This window comes from Branchiostoma floridae, chromosome 5 (genome assembly GCF_000003815.2).
Source record: "Branchiostoma floridae strain S238N-H82 chromosome 5, Bfl_VNyyK, whole genome shotgun sequence".
Taxonomy (NCBI): Eukaryota; Metazoa; Chordata; class Leptocardii; order Amphioxiformes; family Branchiostomatidae; genus Branchiostoma; species Branchiostoma floridae.
This window is the reverse complement of record NC_049983.1, coordinates 25,477,515-25,496,918: the sequence shown is the minus strand read 5'-3', so window position 1 is coordinate 25,496,918 and position 19,404 is coordinate 25,477,515. Positions and strand designations below refer to the sequence as shown.

The 19,404-nt window shown below is 40.9% G+C and overlaps 1 protein-coding gene across 1 annotated transcript; it reads left to right on the top strand.

The window, feature by feature from the left end:
* Positions 1 to 9,004: 9,004 nt before the first annotated feature.
* On the top strand, positions 9,005 to 10,593 carry LOC118416365 (decorin-like). The gene is made up of 3 exons (XM_035821459.1): positions 9,005 to 9,234; positions 9,427 to 9,657; positions 10,536 to 10,593. Exons 1-3 carry the CDS (start codon positions 9,005 to 9,007, stop codon positions 10,591 to 10,593), a joined length of 519 nt encoding a protein of 172 aa, XP_035677352.1.
* Positions 10,594 to 19,404: the final 8,811 nt, after the last annotated feature.

Below are 19,404 nucleotides of genomic sequence, written 5' to 3'. Positions count from 1 at the left end.
AGTTGTAAAATATGTACACTTTTCCGACAATTAACCTGACTTTTACAGATACTATATATCTTTCAATCTATTTTGACAATTTCTTATATTTACATGAAAGTATTAGCAAAGTTGTATACTTTCCGGACAACAAAGCTGACTTCTGTAGATACTAGGTATCTTTATTTTTCAAGTAAAACTAAGGAACATCATCTGTTGGTCTCCCATCGTCATTTCCATAGATGACATAAGCATCTGCAGAATTTGCCTGTTTACTGCTATCATTGTAAATAACTGATGAGGCTTCAATCGCTGCTTCGTCCTTGTCATTCTCATATATGAATTGAGAAGAAGCATATGCTACTGCCTCAGCCTCATTACCAGACTCATGGTTAACCAGAGAAGGGGTAGATACTACCGTATCATTACCTTCATTATCATTTCCGTAGATGATATGAGAAACACCAGATTCACACTGTTTAGTGTTATTTTTGTAGATCGCTGGCGAGACAGTAGTCATTGCTTCATCACTGTCCTTTCCATAGATAAGCTGAGATGAAACACATGTACTTACATCTGTCTCAGCCTCACCACCAACCATGCGGTTAAACTCGTGAGTAGGAACTACCTCCTCACTGCCATACTGATTTATGGCCTGAGACGCATCAGCCGCTATTTTCTCATTACCACCATTGACATACACGTGCTCATCTTCAACACCAAGCACAGTCTCCTCGTCGCTATTTTCATACGTAAACGGCTTGTGAACCATCACTGCGTGAGGTGCGCCAACTGATTCTATTTGATTTCCTGGCTTTGGACATTCATGTTCTTCAGAGAGAGAACCGGCTACCTTGTAAGCTTGAACGATTGTGCCTGTTTGCTCCTCATTCTCATTTATGTTTGATATATGTTTACATGCTTCTTCGCTATTCTCATATTCGTTAGATTGTTCTTTTGAACCTTCGGGGCAGTGGGTGTTGCCAGGGGTTGGCGATCTACCCGTCTGCTCCTTTGAGCTATCTTTGTCGCTTGTCGCGATTGTGTTTATACTGTCAGAAATAGCAGTAGGTGCAGAAACCAAAGGGGGCTTTTGAGCCCTACGCCGAAACATGATTATAACAACGCCAGATATAATCAGGATTGCAGCAAGTGTACCGAAAGCAACTAACGGGTAGAGAACCACCGGGTCAGCATTGCTTTCTGTCTTGCCAGGTGGAGAGGTGGCAGGCGAAGAAGTTTTGGGTGTAACTGAAGATGGGCCTTTGTCTTTGATAACAACAGTTACTGTGGCAGATGAGGATCCATTTGGTCGCACGGCAATGTGGCTGTACAGACCAGCATCTGTCACATTAACATCTGTTATGGTAATGGTAAAAGTTGTACCATTCACCTCTACAGTTACTCTCCCACTTGACTCATCAACGCTTGTGTTGAGTCCAGATGGGAGAATGACCGTAATGTTTGATGAAGGTATTCCTCCACAGGCTAGAAGGAGAGTGACCCCCCAATCCAACGTGTTATTCTTTATCCTCCTAAACCTCAAAGTGATTGGGTCTTCAGACAATACTGGGTTTATGTCAACAAATCTGTTAGCAGTGCCTAGTTGAGACGTTGTTGATGTGTCTGACGGCATTTTACCAGCAACAGAGAATGTGAAAGGTGCTGAGCCAACAGGACTTGTTGGGGCAATTGCTGAGCCTGTGACTACGGGGCTGGTTTTACCGCCAAGTGCTGATTCAGATGTTTTTGATATCACCGATGTTTGAATCGTACATGATATTTCAACAAACAGTGCCGCAACTGAAGAGGCGACATGATTTGCTGCAATGCAAAGGTATGAACCGAAATCCTTTTTAGTAAGATCCCTCACGATGATGCTACCATTCTTATTCACAGTAACTCTCCCATCTGACCTAACAGTTGCGTTTTGTCCAGATGGAAGAGTGACCGTAATGTCTGGCTCAGGAATCCCTGAAGCGTTACAGATTAAATGCAGCGCCATAGCACACAACGGTGCATCACCTTTGCTTCTTTGAAAACTGAAGATTTTCGGTTTTTCACAGATCAAATTTCCGGGCTCTATATCTTGGAGCTTTTGCTCTCGGCCCTTACCAGGTTCCTCACAAATAACTTCGCTTTCAAACAAATGCCATTTTGTCATCCATTTCCTGAATGGAATCATCCTACAGTCACACTGCCAGGGGTTGTCACGCAGACCTATATGTCTAACATGTTTGGGTAGGTTTTGGAATGTGCCAGGTTGAATGGTTGTCATTTGATTAGAATTCAGATGTAAGACTTCTAGCTTTGGGAGATTTAAAAAAGTGCCAGGTTGAATCTCAGTTATATGGTTGGATTTTAACTCTAACCGTTGGAGCTGGTTGAGGTCTGAGAATGTACCAGGACTAATGTTAGTTATCTGGTTGGAGCTCAAGCCTAACTGTTGGAGCTGGTGAAGGTTTGAGAATGCATCAGGACTGATGTTAGTTATCTGGTTATACGCTATATCTAAATTATAGAGCTGGGGTAGGTTTGAGAACGTACCAGGTTGAATGCCGGTTATTTGGTTGTAGTCAAATACCAAACGTTGCAGCGTGGGTATCTCTGAGAACATATCAGAATCAATGTTAGTTATCCTATTCGAGTTCAGGCGTAACGCGAGGAGCTGCGGTAGATTGGAGAATGCATCAGGATGAATTTTAATTAGGTTATTGACACTCAAGATCAATCGTTCAAGCTTGGGTAGATTTGAGAATGCGCCAGGCTGAATGTTGGTCAGGCCGTTGGCTACTAGAGACAAACTTTCAAGACTGGGTAAATTTGAGAATGTTCCAGCTGCAATGTTATATATATGGTTGTAGCGCATGAACAATTGTTTCAGCTTAGGTATATTTGAGAATGTACCGGGCTGAATGCTTGTTAGTAGGTTGGAATCAAGGTGTAAACGTTCCAGGTGAACAAGCTTTGAAAATGCTCCAGGCTGCACAATAGATATCTGATTTCTATTCATATATAGTCCTTTTAAACACTTGTACCTTGAGAGTTCAGACGAGGACAGGGTTGTGATGGCATTGCTCCCTAACTTAAGGCCAGTGATACTTTCAGGCAGATGCTGAGGAACCTTGCTAAGACCTCTGTTGCTGCAGTCACAGTCTGATGGACATCTGTTGCTGCAGGGTTTGGGTGGTTCAGTTTCCTTCGCGAGGAACCAGGGCCCACCGGGACCAACCAGCAAAAGGACCAGCAGTAGTTTCTGTATCATGTAAGGCATTTTTCCTGTAAGGAGAGAGAATCATTGCACAGTGTGATAAATAGTTGCTGTTACAGCCATCACACGTTTCTATTTCCCACAAAATGGTGAAAAAAATAAGCAGTCATTTGTTTAGCTTCTTGTACATTTCCTATCTGAGATGAAGGTATTCCTCAATAGGATGAGAAAAACAGAGAAAAAGAAGATACGCAACTGAAAGCACAACCACAAGAAGAAAAAAAGTATTACAGATGATGGTCATCTTTAACAATCTAAAACACATGTCATTTAATATTTAATTAAGAATTATGGCATTTTCGTGTTATCCATGCGCAACAGACCATTACCTTTGGTATGCGTTTATGTTCCATCTTCCATAAATTACATCTATTACAAGTTGGGACGTCTCATATGGAACATCCAGAAAAAATAGAATTTGCATAATAAATTGTCTTCCCAAAAGTAGGCTCTCAATTTCCTACTTCCTGCAATCACATCCTAGCTATCACTTAAATATACTGTTCCACAGCTCATATGCTTTTGATCGCATTTAGCTTAGCTGTTAGTGCCTGGTACCCCAATCATACTAGCTAAACAAGAGTCAGTAGGCGACAATCCTCAGTAATGTAATTTAGGTGTTTACGTGTGGCTAAGGTATTTTATACCCTCTTTGACTACCGACATTTTTGGACATAGCGTCTATCTTCTCTGTCACCACCAAGTGAAGAATATGTCTTTACTTTCACCATGCATCAACCTATTTGTATTTTGTAGTTGGTGGTACGAAAGTGGCTGTACTTTTGAAACATCTGTATAAATGTATGGCCACGTTGATTTGATTATATGGATGGCATCCGCACCCGCATCAACTTATGGCCGTTTCTAAACGAAATGAAGTAAATCGAACTAAGCAGCGGCAAAATGAGCAAATATATGCCGTAGATTTAAAAGCAATACATATGGGAAAAACATAAGCTAATGTAATGGAATCCCAACGCGAAATTTAAGGTCAAAGACGATGTGAAAGAACAAAATGAAGAATCTTTTGTTCGGTACTCCATACTCGGTGTGATCAGTCACCTACTTTTAAAACCTCCTGACCGATTAGATTTTACGATGAAAGGAACTTTTGGGGAGCCAAACATTTTTATTCGCACGCTCGCATCCGTTATAGGGTTCCCAGAAGATGTCCTTTCTATAGTCAAATCAACGCGGCCTAAGGTTTCACATGTGTACAAAGGGGGAGGGGCCATTCAAGATTTCAAAGAAAGCAAGAGTCGTTATAAATTGCATTCGGATGGCAATAAAAGAGTAATCAGTACCTGTTCTAATGTTGAAAGCAGACGTCGGCTTGATCTAACACATGCATGTGCCGAACCATTGGTAGACTAATCTGCCTTTTGGAAATGTTATACAGTAGATTTTGCTTTTGACACGTCATCTATTTCGGTATAACTCAGATTAAGAGACAAGACACATTGAAACTTGGAGCTATGAATGGACTTATGGAAGTACGGATTTTTAGCCCCTTATGTAGTATACATTGTGTCGCTTGCCAGTAGTGTTCTCCCGAGTGGCTGTTTCGACGCAAACATTGGAATATCCGGACACCGCCTAGTCAGACATCTTCGAATCAAACAGCTAGAAAATTCTCCACACCCTTCTGCCACCGCATTATGCCCCATATTTGTACCATAGAGACACTCAACCTACCAATGTTATAAACACGAAGAGAAGAAGAATAGCCGTCCCCCCCCCCCCCCCTCAATAATACTTATCGTTTGATGCCGTTATGTTGATAGCTGTTGTCGGCCTGTCATGTCAGCTGCTCCATATCTTTTTTTTTTTACTATACAAACTTGCAAGTTTAGTGTAAATGTAGCCCAATTATAACCAAAATTCACACCAACCCGTTTCTCCGGTAGATGTGTCCTGGACAGGTCAGCAGGTTTTGTTGGATGGAAAATCAGACCGTCTGACTCGAGCTCCTCACCGTGGGTGCGGTCAGACTCGCCTGGCCCGCCTCATTAGCGTCTGGGTTCTGCGCAGACGTCACTTGGAGCATGCGCAGTGTGCGGTTTGCGACGTGACTAATTAAGTTCGTTTTGAAAAACAACAACAACACTCTGTGGGTTGATTGGTTCACTCTCATAGAATCTAGGTATGGGTAGAATGGATCTACTGATATACATTGCAAATTATAAAATTATACAGAAACTCGAGAAAGATTAACATCATTTGGCTAATGATCCTGGAACTCCCTTTGATTTGAATTTTTGTGTTGTTATGTTTAAATCTCCGTTGAAAGATCCATGCGGCGGAACAATAGACTGTATGATACGAACAGGTGTTTTCAACGATTTCACGTCCAAAAGCTGCATAATGTCGTTTGCTGATTTGCGGTCAGTTCTGTGCCGTATTCAGGGCACAGTACACAGTAATTATGTTTTAGTGATGGGTGAATAAAAGAAACCGACGGCAACTAGAAAGGTGAGCAAATACGGCGTATTTCAACCCATCTCCCTCCCCATGCAAAGATGTACTGTTCTATATCAACCTGGATTTGTTTTAGAAAAGTTTGCCCCCCATACAAGAATGGACTCTTCCATAACAACCTAGTGCTAAAGCTACCCCCATACCAAGTTCCAGATCAGTTGGCTTCTCCATGTCACAGGAAGTCGAAACATACACTTTTGGTAAAAAAATGGCAAAAACTCCCACCCAAGTTTAAAAATTGTCAAGTGATGTTCTCAGAAACGCGACAAAAAGCAACACATTTCAATCCATGTATGAACAAAAAGAGCTTAATTAGTCACGTCACAATCCACCCACTGCGCATGCTCCAAGTGACGTCAGCTCAGAACCCAGACGCTAATGAGGCGGGCCAGGCGAGTCTGACCGCACCCATGGCAGCAGCTCGAGTCAGACGGTCTGATTTTCCAACCAACAATACCTGCTGACCTGTCCAGGAAAATAATCTACGGGTGAAACGGGTTGGTGTGAATTTTGCTTCTAAGTGGACTACTTATACGTAGCTGGAATGTTGTGTACAGTATGGTTATGAAAACATATGTAAGGCTGACATTGAGTCATTGGGGATCATTAAGCGGGCCAACAACAGCAACCAACATTATGTCATCAAACGACCAGTATTTTCTGTTACTGTATTCTTGTTTTCTTCGAGTTTAGGACATTGATAGGTTGAGCGTGTCTTAGTGAATGCATGAGTATACTGTGGATATAGTGTACTATGCGATGCCAAAAGGGTGTGGAGAATTTCCAAGCTGTTTCATTTGAAAATGCATGGCTAGGCGTTGTCCGGATATTCCAATGTTTGTGTCGAAATAGGGAGAACACGACTGGGAAGCCACACAATGCGCACTCCGTGAGAGGCTAAACATTCGTAGGTCCTTTCATAGATCCACTTCTCCTCTTAGTCTGAGATATACCCAAATAGATGACGTGTCAAAAACAAAACCTGCTGTATAAAGATTTCCCAACGGCAGATTAGTCTACCACTGTTTAGTCACATGTATTAGGTCATGCCGACGGCTCTTTTTAACATTAGAATAGTTGCTGATTACCTTTTTATTGCCGACGATAAGGTAGCTTATTACACTGACTTTCTTTAAAAAACACTGACGCAGCAAAAGTAAGATCGTACTATAAACAAACTATAGAACAGAAATATGCACATGGTCTTTACTTGACGAGCTGTCGTCAAATTTGGGGAACTTATAACTTTCTAGTTGCCTTGTGTGATTAAAAAATAATAATCCATTATAGGCATTCTCTAGATCTGTCAGTGAACACTACACACCACGCATGCTTTGATAGTTAACGCGTGGGACGTTTTCGAATTGTGTGTAACACAGGGGGCAAGCGAAGAATTGCCATGGCAACGAGTCTGGAGCTCGTATTCTGCACTGCACTGCGCTGTGCCAGACCCGGTCTTCATTATCATTCACCGTTTTCACACTTCCCATAATGCACCGGTTGGGCCCAATATGGCTGCCCGGGAGCTGAATACAGAAAAACGGGCCTGTTTAAAATTTTCCTAAAATAGGAGTGGGATTCCCGGCTCAAAGGGCCAATCTACAGTTGACTTGATCAAAATCAGCAGATCCAGAAGCAAATTAAACAGTGGACAATTGCACGCCAGGGTAATCCTGCCAAAAGTCAAAATAAATTTCTAGCAGATTTTTATAATTTCGATGTCGAAGCCAAAGTTGAATACAGGTTCTTTGATCATGTTAAAGTAGACTAATTATGATTTTCCCCGAATAAGGTAATCGCCTCCCTCCCTCCCCACTACTTTCGGTTAATCTAGTAGCCGAGAAGTATGACGTGACTCTCTGATTGGCTGGCATAATGGCAGCCTGGGAAGAACGAAGGTTCCCATTCTGGGAAGAACAATTTAGGTTACAGACGGAATACGAGGCGTGATGAACCTAGAGGTCATCGGGCGAAACCACCTAGTAAAAACGTTAAACATGGTCACAGTCGCGACGTGTTGTTTAAATAGTTGCCCCATAAAAACACTATCAACAAAGCTTGTAATGCCCAGGATGAGACTCCTAGCAATATCCCGGCCGCCCTATACTGTATTAGTTACAATGCCTAGTGTTGTAATAAACAAGTAGCAGTACACAAATGGAAACAACATTGACAAAAATAACTCTAGAAACATAGATCTAGTCTACATAATCAATGAGGAAAGTTAAAGTCACCATATCTAATGATAGGACTCATGAAACATGTGGCATATGTATCTGAGACCGAATTATTGATAGATATCAGTTATGCAAATGAAGATTTAATGTAAATACTTACGAAATAATACTTACAAAATACTACGTGCGGATCAGCCAAACCAATAAATAAAACACAAAATACCATAATCCAATAAAGTTCATTTTCTGGCATTTGGATGTTGAGTTAACATAAATATGATTATATTTAAACCAATCCAATTAGGCGCTTATTAACATAATCCGTTAGCAAATTCTACAGTAATTATTTTTAATGAGATGATATTTTAACACTTTGAACAAGCTGTTTATGTCTGGATCTCTGTTTTCGCACCTATAAATCAAGATAATTCTAATTGATTAGTCTGACATTTGGTATGTCGGTCTTTAGTGTGGCATCAAACACCTTAGCAACACCGTAAACACCTTGACTACTTTACGGAGGATTGTGTCCGACGGACTGATTTGTAAATATGGTTGAGGTAACAGGCACTAACCGCAAAGCTTAATTGATCAAAAGCATATGAGCTGTGCAACAGTACATATAAGTGTTAAGATGTTATTGCAGGATGTAAGAAATTGACAGCCATCTTTTAGGAAGAAAACTTCTATTTTTCCTGGATGTTCCATAATAAGACTTCTTTACATGTAACAGTTACAGATGTAATTTATGGTAGGTGGAACATAAAGTAATGGCCTTTTGTGCATGAATAATACAAAAATGCCATAATATGTTAGTGGTTAAATATGACAATTTCATACTTGAGACATGTATTTAACGTTAAGATAGTTAAAGATGACCATCATGTGTATACAACTTTTCTTGCGGGAAGCAAAATGTGTTTTTTAGTTGCGTGACACTATTTAACATATTGTATCTTATTTTTATCTCAGATAGGACAGGAACAAGAAGCTGAACAGATGACTGTTTTTTTCTTTTCATCATTTGAGGGAAGGCGAAACGAGTGATGATTGTAACATTTGTCACACTGTACAGTGATTCTCTTTCCTTACAGGTAAAATGTCTTACATGGTACAGAAACTACTGGTTCTTTTGCTGGTTGGTCCCGGTTGGTCCTGGTGGCGGAAGGAAACTGGACCAACTACGACCTGCAGCAGCAGCGGTTCATCATACTGTGACCGCAGCGACAGAGGCCTCAGCAGTGTTCCTCACGATCTACCTAAAAGTATCACTAGCCTTCACTTAGGGCGCAATGCCATCACAAGCATATCTTCTTCTGACCTCTCCAGGTACAAGTGTTTAACAAAACTAATGATATTCACTAATCAGATATCTATTGTGCATCTTGGAGCATTTTCAAATCTTATTCACCTGGTATGTTTAAACCTTAATTCCAACCAACTAACAAGCATTCAGTCTGGTACATTCTCAAATATACCTAAGCTGAAAGAATTGTTCCTGCGCAACAACCATCTATCTAGCATTCCGTCCGGAGCATTCTCTAATCTACCCAGTCTTTATTTTTTGACTTTGTTGGGCAACGGCCTGTCCAACATTCAGACTGGCGCATTCTCAAATCTACCCAAACTTGAACGATTGTACTTGAATATCAATAATCTAACAAAAATTCATCCTGATTCATTCTCCAATCTACGCAAACTCCGAACGTTGGACCTGGGCTCAAATCAGATAAGTAACATTGATTCTGATATGTTCTCAAATATACCCACGATGCGAAAGTTGGATTTTAATTACAACCAAGTCACTTGCATTCAACTTGGTACATTCTCAAACCTACCCCAGCTCTATAAGTTAGATATAGCGCATAACCAGATAACTAACATTAGTCCTGGTGCCTTTTCAAGCCTACCCCAGCTACAACGGTTAGATCTGCGCTTCAACCATATAACTAACATTAGTCCTGGTGCATTCTCAGACCTCCACCAGCTCCTACGGTTAGACCTGAGCTCCAACCATATAACTGAGATCCAACCTGGAACTTTTTCAAATCTCCCAAGTCTACAGACCTTATCCCTGAGATGTAATCAAATGACGACCATTCAACCTGGCACATTCCAAAACCTACCTAAACATGATATATTAAGTCTGCGTGACAATCCATGGCAGTGTGACTGTAGGATGGTTGCATTCAGGAAATGGATGACCATGTCACCTTTGTTCAAAAACCAAATCATTTGTGAGGAACCTAGTAAGTTCCGAGGGCAAAATCTCAAAGATATAGAGCTCGGAAATTTGATCTGTGAAAAACCGAAAATCGTGGATTTTCAAAGAGGCAGAGCAATGCTGGGAAGGAAGGCACTGCATTTAATCTGTAAAGCCTCAGGGATTCCTACACCAGACATTTCGGTCACTCTTCCATCTGGACAAAACGCAACTGTTGAGTCATATGGGAGAGTTACTGTGAATAAGAATGGTAGCATCATTGTAAGGGATCTTACTGAAAACGATTCTGGCTCATACGTTTGCATTGCAGCAAATCATGTTGGTTCTTCATTTGCGACACTGTCTGTTGAGATTAGAATGGCAACACCGATGATACCAATAACCCCAGACAACCCCATTGGTACAGGCTCAACAATTGCCCCAACAAGCCCTATTGGCTTCGCACCTTCTACTCTGTCTGCTGATGGTATAACAACAGCTACAACACTTGGCAGTACAGACGGCCCTGTTGCTACAGGCTCAGTACTTACCTCAACAAGCCCTACCGGCTCCGCACCCCACACATTGTCCGCTGATAGGCAAATGCCATCAGCCATATCATCACCAACACGACTTAGAAGTGCAAATAGATCTGCAGTCACAAGCCTTATATTTTCCACGCTGCCTGAGGACCCAATCACTTTGAGGTTTCAGGGGGTCAAGAAGAAAACATTAGTTTTGGGGGACAATGTACGTTTGGTCTGTGAAGCTTCAGGAATCCCCTCACCGAACTTTACGGTCATTCTCCCATCTGGACTCAACACAAGCGCTGACGAGTCAAATGGGAGGGTTATTGTAGAGGTGAATGGTACAACATTTACCATTACCATAACAGATGTTACTGTGGCAGATTCTGGTCTGTACAGCTGCATTGTAGCGACCCCAGTTGGATCGGCATCCGCCACACTAATTGTTGACATTAAAGGCCCGTCTTCATCTTCCCCCAAACTTACTTCGTCAGCGTCCTTGCCGCCTGGCAAGACAGAAAGCAATGCTGATCCGCTGGTCTTCTCCCTGTCAGTTGGCTTAGGTACATTTTTCGCAATCCTGATTATATTTGGCGTTGCTTCAGTTTTGTTTCAACGTAGGGCCGAAAAGCGCCCTTTGGCCCCTGCACCAAAGGAACACTTGGGAGGTAAATCGCCAACCCTTGACAACACCCACTGCCCCACAGGTAAAAAAGACCAGGCTATCAATATTATATATGAGAATAATGATGAAGCCGATACAAACGAACAAGCTAACATAACATTACATGACAATGAGGAAGAAACAGGTACAATGAAGCAAGCTTACAAGGTAGTAGGTTCTCCCTCTGAAGAGGCTGAATCCCCAAAAGCAGGAAGTCGAAATGAATCAGATTGTGCAGCCCAGGCAGTGATAGTTCACGAGGCGTTTACGTATGAGAAAAACGACGAAGAGACAGTTCCTGGTGTTGAAGATGATCAGCATGTTTATGACACGGGTTATGAGGAAACATTCTCTGGTGCCTGTCAGGCTATAAATAAGTATGGCAGTGGGGAGGCTGTATCTTCTCCTGAGCTTAACCGTGTGTATGGTGGGGAGCACGCTGTATCTTCTCCTTGAGCTTAACCGTGTGTATGGTGGGGAGGCTGTAATCTTCTCCTGAGCGTAACCGTGTGTATGATGGGGAGGCTGGATCTTCTCCTGGATTTAACCGTGTGTAAGATGGGGAGGCTGTATCTTCTCCTGAGCTTAACCGTGACCGTGTGTATGATGGGGAGGCTGTATCTTCTCCTGAGTTTAACCGTGTGTATGGTGGGGAGGCTGTATCTTCTCCTGAGTTTAACCGTGTGTATGGTGGGGAGGCTGTATCGTCTCCTGAGTTTAACCGTGTGTATGGCGATGATGCTGAGTTTACTTCATCTCAGTTTGTCTATGGAAATGACAATGGCGAAGCAATGTCTACTGCCTCGCCAGCCATCTACAGCAATGATGGTAAACAGGCGAAATCTTCTGTCTCTCATATCATTTATGGAAATGACAATGATGATGATATGGCAGTATCTACCCCTTATCGGTTTAGCCATGAGTCTGGTGATAATTATCCATAATAACGGAGAACAAGCACAATCTACTGCTTTTGATATCATCAACGGAAGTGACGATGATGCTCCTTGGTTATTCTTCGAATAGTAATGATATCTTGTATCAGTAAATGTTAGATTTTATCATATCATGTAAATATTTGAGAATTGGCAAGACCTCCATGTAAATAAAAGAAACAGAAGAAACAGTTTTTTCTGGAGGAGAAAATAGTGGCTGATGCTTCTCAGGCCCTCAATCAGTATGGCTTTGAGGAGGTACTTCCTACTCATGGGTTTAACCGTCTGGTTGGTGTTGAGGATGAGACAGAATTAGGTACTTCCTCTCAGTTTCTCTATGGAAATGACAATGACGAAGCAATGAGTACTGCCTTGCCAGCCATATATAAGGATAACAGTAAACAGTGTGAATCTTCTGTTTCTCATATCATCCACGGAAATGATGATAATGATGATAATGGTGCAGTAGTATATACCCCTTCTTGCGATAACTTTGAGTCTGGTAATGAAGTTGAGGCAGCATCATATGCTTCTCCCCAGTTTATACATGAGAATGACAAGGAGGAAGCTGTATTTGAAACCTCGTCAGTCATTTACAATGATTGTGGTAAACAGACAAAATCTGCTGATTCTAATGTCATCTATTGAAATGACGATCGGAGAGCAGCAAATGATGATCGTCGGTTTGGCTGTCAAAAAGAAAGATTTCTAGTGTCTGTAGAAGCAAGGAGGTTAAATAGTCCTTGTTATAAGTCAGCTTTGTTGTCCGAAAAATGGATATTTCTTACAGAACTTTGCAAACACTTTTATGTAAATATAGGAAACTTTACAAAACATCTTTGTACATAGATCTTCAAACGCTCCATCGTAACAACAATGTTTTAAGTTTCTATGTAAGATTGATCAATGATGACATGATAGGCTGAATTATGTAAGCATCCCTTCTTGTATCAGCCAAAGAAAGGGTACGTCACCCCGCATCCCCGGTGTGGTATAACCCTGTACGTCAACTTACTTACTTACTTACTAGAGCTAAATTGGCTTATTTATTTTTTGCCTATTTACACAAGAAAGTGAATACAATGAATAAAGAAAGTAAATTACAGTGGTGCAAGGATGGCCAATCTAGCAATTACCTATTAACAATAAATCCAATTAAGTATCATTTAGAAAAACGTATTGAATTAGAAACATAAACATGTAAGAAAAATATGAACTATTATGATCATAATAATCCTAATTCAACTAAAGATAGACAAAATGCTTGAAGACAAAAGTTACATAGCAGAAAACAACGTTACACAACATGGTTCGGTAGCTTATATTATTCGTCACACAAGCAAAGTTTCTGTCCATTTTGTCAAAAGCATATTGAAGATGAATTTCACGTCATAATGTAAGATTCTAGATGCGATACTTTACGTAATGGTTCATTCACCTTTCTAACACCATGCAAAAATAGGCAAAACAATACAGAAACTACTGATTACCCTACTCCATTGTAACACTACACCAAAGAATTATGTTAGACCTTATTGCTTTATCCTACACCTCTATTCTTTACTTTGTAATAATTGTTACCATACATTTTGTCATGTACAATTGTCGTGCAATAAAGTTCTCTCCTATTTGTAACAAAAGCAAGTCAACAATCTAACAAAGACAACCACTATAAGGAGAAAAAAGACACAAAATTAATGTAATGTGGAATCTGCTTGTATTATCTATTACTTGTTTATTTCTTTTTAATGAAATAAAACATGTTTAGACACGCTTGTGTGCAATTTGCTTGTATTAATAGTACACATTTTCTTAAATTTTGATATCCTATGATCTCCTAACCTGACCTGATGAATTTTAGTGAGCATGAAATTCCCATCATTCATTACTATGTAATTATAGCATTTTCTCATTAATTATGCAAATTAGGTCTTTAATTGCGTAGTCGATATCTATAGGCATTCCTCTCTCTCAGTTGAATATGTAGTTTGAGAGTCCTATCATGGGATGCAGAGGATTGAACTTTCCTCATTAATAATGCAAATTACCTGTTAATTTGCTTTAAAATTATATTACTATTTGCGTCATCATTTAAACTATCTACCTACCAAAATCATCACCATCTGCCAACACGTTTTTGCGTTATTCGCCTCTAAACTTAAAAAAATTAATACTTTCTACCTAAACTAGATTTTATGAGAGCGAAGCAATCAACGCACAGATTGCTGCTGTTTTTGTTGTTTTGCAAAAGAGCTAAAATTAGTCACGTCGCAAACCGCACACTGCGCATGCCCCAGGTGACGTCAGCTCAGAACACAGACACTAATGTGGCTGACCAGGTGTGGCCACACAACCTCGGTGAGGAGTTCGAGTCAGACGGTCTGATTTTCATCCAACAATACCTGCTGACTTGTCCAGGAAAAATCTACGGAAGAAACGGGTTGGTGCAAATTTTGCTTCTAAGTGGACTACTTACACGTAGTTGCAACGGTGTATGGTTAAAGAAAAGATATGTAAGGCCGACATCGAGCATTCCGACAACAGCCGATCACACGATAAGTATTATTTTGGGGGTGGGCCTAATCTTGTTCTCTTCGTGTTAAGGACACTGCAGGTAGGTTGAGTGTCTGTTAGTGAACGCATGTATATAATATAAATATGGTGCACTCTGCGATTACAGAGGGGTGTTCGAGAATGTCCTAGATGTTTTATTTGAAGATGTCTGTATAGGCGGTGTCCGAATATTCCAATGTTTGTGTCGAAACAGCCGCTTGAGAGAACAATACTGGCACGCGACACAATGTACACTACATAAGAGACTGAAAATCCGTATTTTCATAACTCCAACACGTTTCCATTTGTCTTCTCTCTTAATCTAAATTATACCGAGATAGATGACAAAATAATAGTCAAAATAAAATGTACTGTATAAAGATTTCACAAAGGCAGATTAGTCTACCAATGGTTCGGCACATGTGTTAGATCAAGCCGACGTCTGTTTTCATCATTAGAACAGCTATTGGTTACTGCTTTCAGAGTAATATATATATATAGAGAGAGAAAGAGAAAGAGAAAGACAAAGAGAAAGAGAGAGAGAGAGAGAGATGAATAAACAATTCAATCTTCTGGCAGTGTTAGGCTCTAAAATAGAACACATACCCCTTTGGGTAGAACGGTGTAGACCGCCGGATTCTGCAGCTTTTTTGAAAAGCATTTGTTTCCGTAAAGTACTAATTTCGTCACCTTAATTACTATCTCGAGTCAGACGGTGTGATTTTCCAAAACTAATAGCTGCTGACTTGTCCAGGAAAAATCTACGGGTGAATCCGGTTGGTGTGACTTTTGGTTCTGATTGAACTACTTATAGAACACGTAACTGCAACGTTGTATGGTAAAAAAAAGATATTTGAGGCTGCCATCGAGCAGACCGACAACATCTGTCAACATAACTGCATCAAACGATCAGTATTATTTCGGAGGAGGAGGGGGATCTATTTTTGTTCTCTTCGTGCTTAGGACATTGCTAGGTTGAGTGTCTCATAGTGAACGCATTGATATAGTGTGAATATGGTGCACTCTGTGGTTCCAGAAGGGTTTGAAGAATTTCATAGCTGTTTGATTCGCAAATGTCTGGATAGGCGGTTTCCATATCTGTCCTCTTAGTCTCAGTTACACCGAGATAGATGACGTGTCAAAATAAATCTACTGTATAAAGATTTCGAAAAGGCAGATTAGTCTACCAATGCTTCGGCACATGTGTTAGATCAAGCCGACGCCTGCTTTCAACATTAGAACAGCTACTGATTAATTTTTCTTTTTGCTAACCGACTGTAGCTCATAAAGACCCTTGCTTTCTTTGAAATCTGGTATCCCTCACCCCTGTGCATGTTGATTTGATTATAGGAATGAGATGTTCTGGGAACCCCAAAACCGATGCGAGCGTGCGAATAAAAACGTTTTGCCCCCCAAAAGGGAATATCATCCAAAACGTAAAAGTGTGACTGAGAAGACAGCAAAGCACACAAAGTGTAAAAAAGATTAGTTTCTTTTCTACAGAATTCGTTGAGCGATCTGTCAAATTTGAGGTCGCAGACTAAGAGCTGAAAGAGGAATATCGGTAGATGTCAGTTATGCAAATGTAGACTTGATTTGCATAACTACAAAATACTATAATTCATTGGTGGTGAAAGATGGGAAATTTATTCTTCTGGTTGTTGAGTAAAGTTAAACATGATTAAACATATATCAATCAAATTATTGGATCGTTAACATAATCCATCTACAAATGCTACCATAACCTTCTTTATTAATATAAGATTTTTATACTTTGAACAAGTTGTTTTTGTCTGGATCTCTGTCTTCGCACCTGTGAATCAAGATCATTTTTATTGATTATTCTGACATTTGGCACGTCTGTCTTTAATGTGGCATCAAGCACCTTTACAACATCGTAAACACCTTGACTACTTTACGGAGGATTGTGTCCTTCAAACTGTTTTTTAAAATATGGTTGGGGTACCAGGCACTAAGTAATAACCGCAAAGCTAAGGGGACCAAAAGCAAATGAGTTGTACAACAGTAGTGTTAAGAAGTGATTGTAGGATGTAGGAAATTGACAGCCTTCTTTTGGGAAGAAATCTTATTATACACATTCTATTTTTCCTGGATGTTCCATAGTGAGACTTCCCTACATGTAACAGATGTAATTTATGCGAGGCGGAACATAAAATAATGGCCTTTTGTGCATGAGTAATACGAAAATGCCATAATTCTTTAGTGTTGAATGATGAGAATTTCATACTTATGACATGTGTCAGATAGTTTAAGATAACCAAAATGTGTATACATCTCTTCTTGCGGGAAGCAAAAGGTGGTTTCAGTTGCGTAAAACTACTTAGTATGTTGAATCTTTTTTCTTGGAAAGGACAGGTAATGAGCTGAACAGAAGGCTGCTTCTTCTTTCATCATTTTGAGGGAAATCGGAACAAGTGTTGGTCGTAGCATTTTTTTCACCACACTGTACAGCGATTCTCTTTCCTTACAGGTAAAATGGCTTACATGCTAAAGAAACTGCTGGTTCTTTTGCTGGTTGGTCCCGGTTGGTCCTGGTGGATCTGGAATGAAAATGTACCAACCACGCCCTGCAGCAGCAGCAGTTCCTCATCCTGTGACCGCAGCGGCAGAGGTCTCAGCAGCGTTCCCCAGGATCTACCCACAAGTATCACTAGCCTTAAGTTAGAGGACAATGCCATCACAAGCCTATCTTCGTCTGACCTGTCCAGGTACAAGTGTTTAATAGAACTAGATATGGATGGAAATCAGATATCTATTGTGCAGCCTGGAGCATTTTCAGATCTTGTACACCTGACATATGTATACCTTGATTCCAACCAGCTAAAAAGCATTCAGTCCGGTACATTCTCAAATATACCTAAGCTGATAGATTTGTTCCTGCGCCACAACTATCTATCTAGCATTCCGTCTGGAGCATTCTCAAATCTACCCAGTCTTGAAAGTTTGGCTCTAACAGGCAATGGCCTGACCCATATTCAGCCTGGCGCATTCTCAAATCTACCCATGCTGAGACGATTGTGCTTGAATGTCAATAACCTAACTAAAATCCCTCTGGATTCATTCTCCAATCTACCGCAGCTCCGAAGGCTGGACCTGACCTCAAATCGGATAAGTAACATTGATTCTGATTTGTTCTCAAAGATGCCTCTGCTCGAGTTATTAGTTATAGCGGATAACCAGATAATTATCAGTCCTGGTATCTTCTCAAACCTTAACCAGCTCCAACGGTTAGAGCTTAAGTCCAACCATATAACTGAGATTCAACCTGGAACTTTTTCAAATCTCCCAAGTCTAAAGATCTTATCCCTGAGATGTAATCAAATGACAACCATTCAACATGGCACATTCCAAAACCTACCCAGACTTGCTACTTTAGATTTGCGTAACAACCCCTGGCAGTGTGACTGTAGGATGATTCCATTCAAGTCTCATTTTTTTGAAAGCGAAATTATTTGTGAGGAACCTGAAAAGTTCCGAGGGCAAAAGCTCCAACATATAGAGGTCGAAAATTTGATCTGTGAAAAACCGAAAATCGTGGGTTTTCAAAGGGGCAAAGATGTCACACTGTTCAGTGGAAATGCGCTTCATTTAATCTGTAAGGCTTCAGGGATCCCTACACCAGACATCACGATCATTCTTCCATCTGGGCGTAACGCAACTTCTGTGTCAGATGAGCGAGTTACTGTGAATGAGAATGGTAGCATCGTTGTAAGATATATTACCAAAACAGATGTAGGTTTGTACGTTTGCATGGCATCAAATCATGTTGGTTCTTCATTTGCGACACTGTCTGTTGAGATTAGAATGGCAAAACCGATGATACCAATAACCCCAGACAACCCCATTGGTACAGGCTCAACAATTGCCCCAACAAGCCCTATTGGCTTCACACCTTCTACTCTGTCTGCTGATGGTATAACAACAGCTACAACACTTGGCAGTACAGACAGCCCTGTTGCTACAGGCTCAGTACTTACCTCAACAAGCCATACCGGCTCCGCACCCCACACATTGTCCGCTGATAGGCAAATGCCATCAGCCATATCATCACCAACACGACTTAGCAGTGCAAACAGATCTGCAGTCACAAGCCTTATATTTTCCACGCTGCCTGAGGACCCAATCACTTTGAGGTTTCAGAAGGTCAAGAATAACACATTAGTTTGGGGGGACAATCTACGTTTGGTATGTGAAGCTTCAGGAATCCCCTCACCGAACTTTACGGTCATTCTCCCATCTGGCCTCAACACAAGCGCTGACGAGTCAGATGGGAGAGTAATTGTAGAGGTGAATGGTACAACTTTTACCATTACCATAACAGATGTTACTGTGGCAGATTCTGGTCTGTACAGCTGCATTGTAGCGACCCCAGTTGGATCCGCATCCGCCACACTAATTGTTGACATTAAAGGCCCGTCTTCATCTTCCCCCCAACTTACTTCGTCAGCGTCCTTGCCGCCTGGCAAGACAGAAAGCAATGCTGATCCGCTGGTCTTCTCCCTGTCAGTTGGCTTAGGTACATTTTTCGCAATCCTGATTATATTTGGCGTCGCTTCAGTTTTGTTTCAACGTAGGACCCAAAAGCCCCCTTTGGCC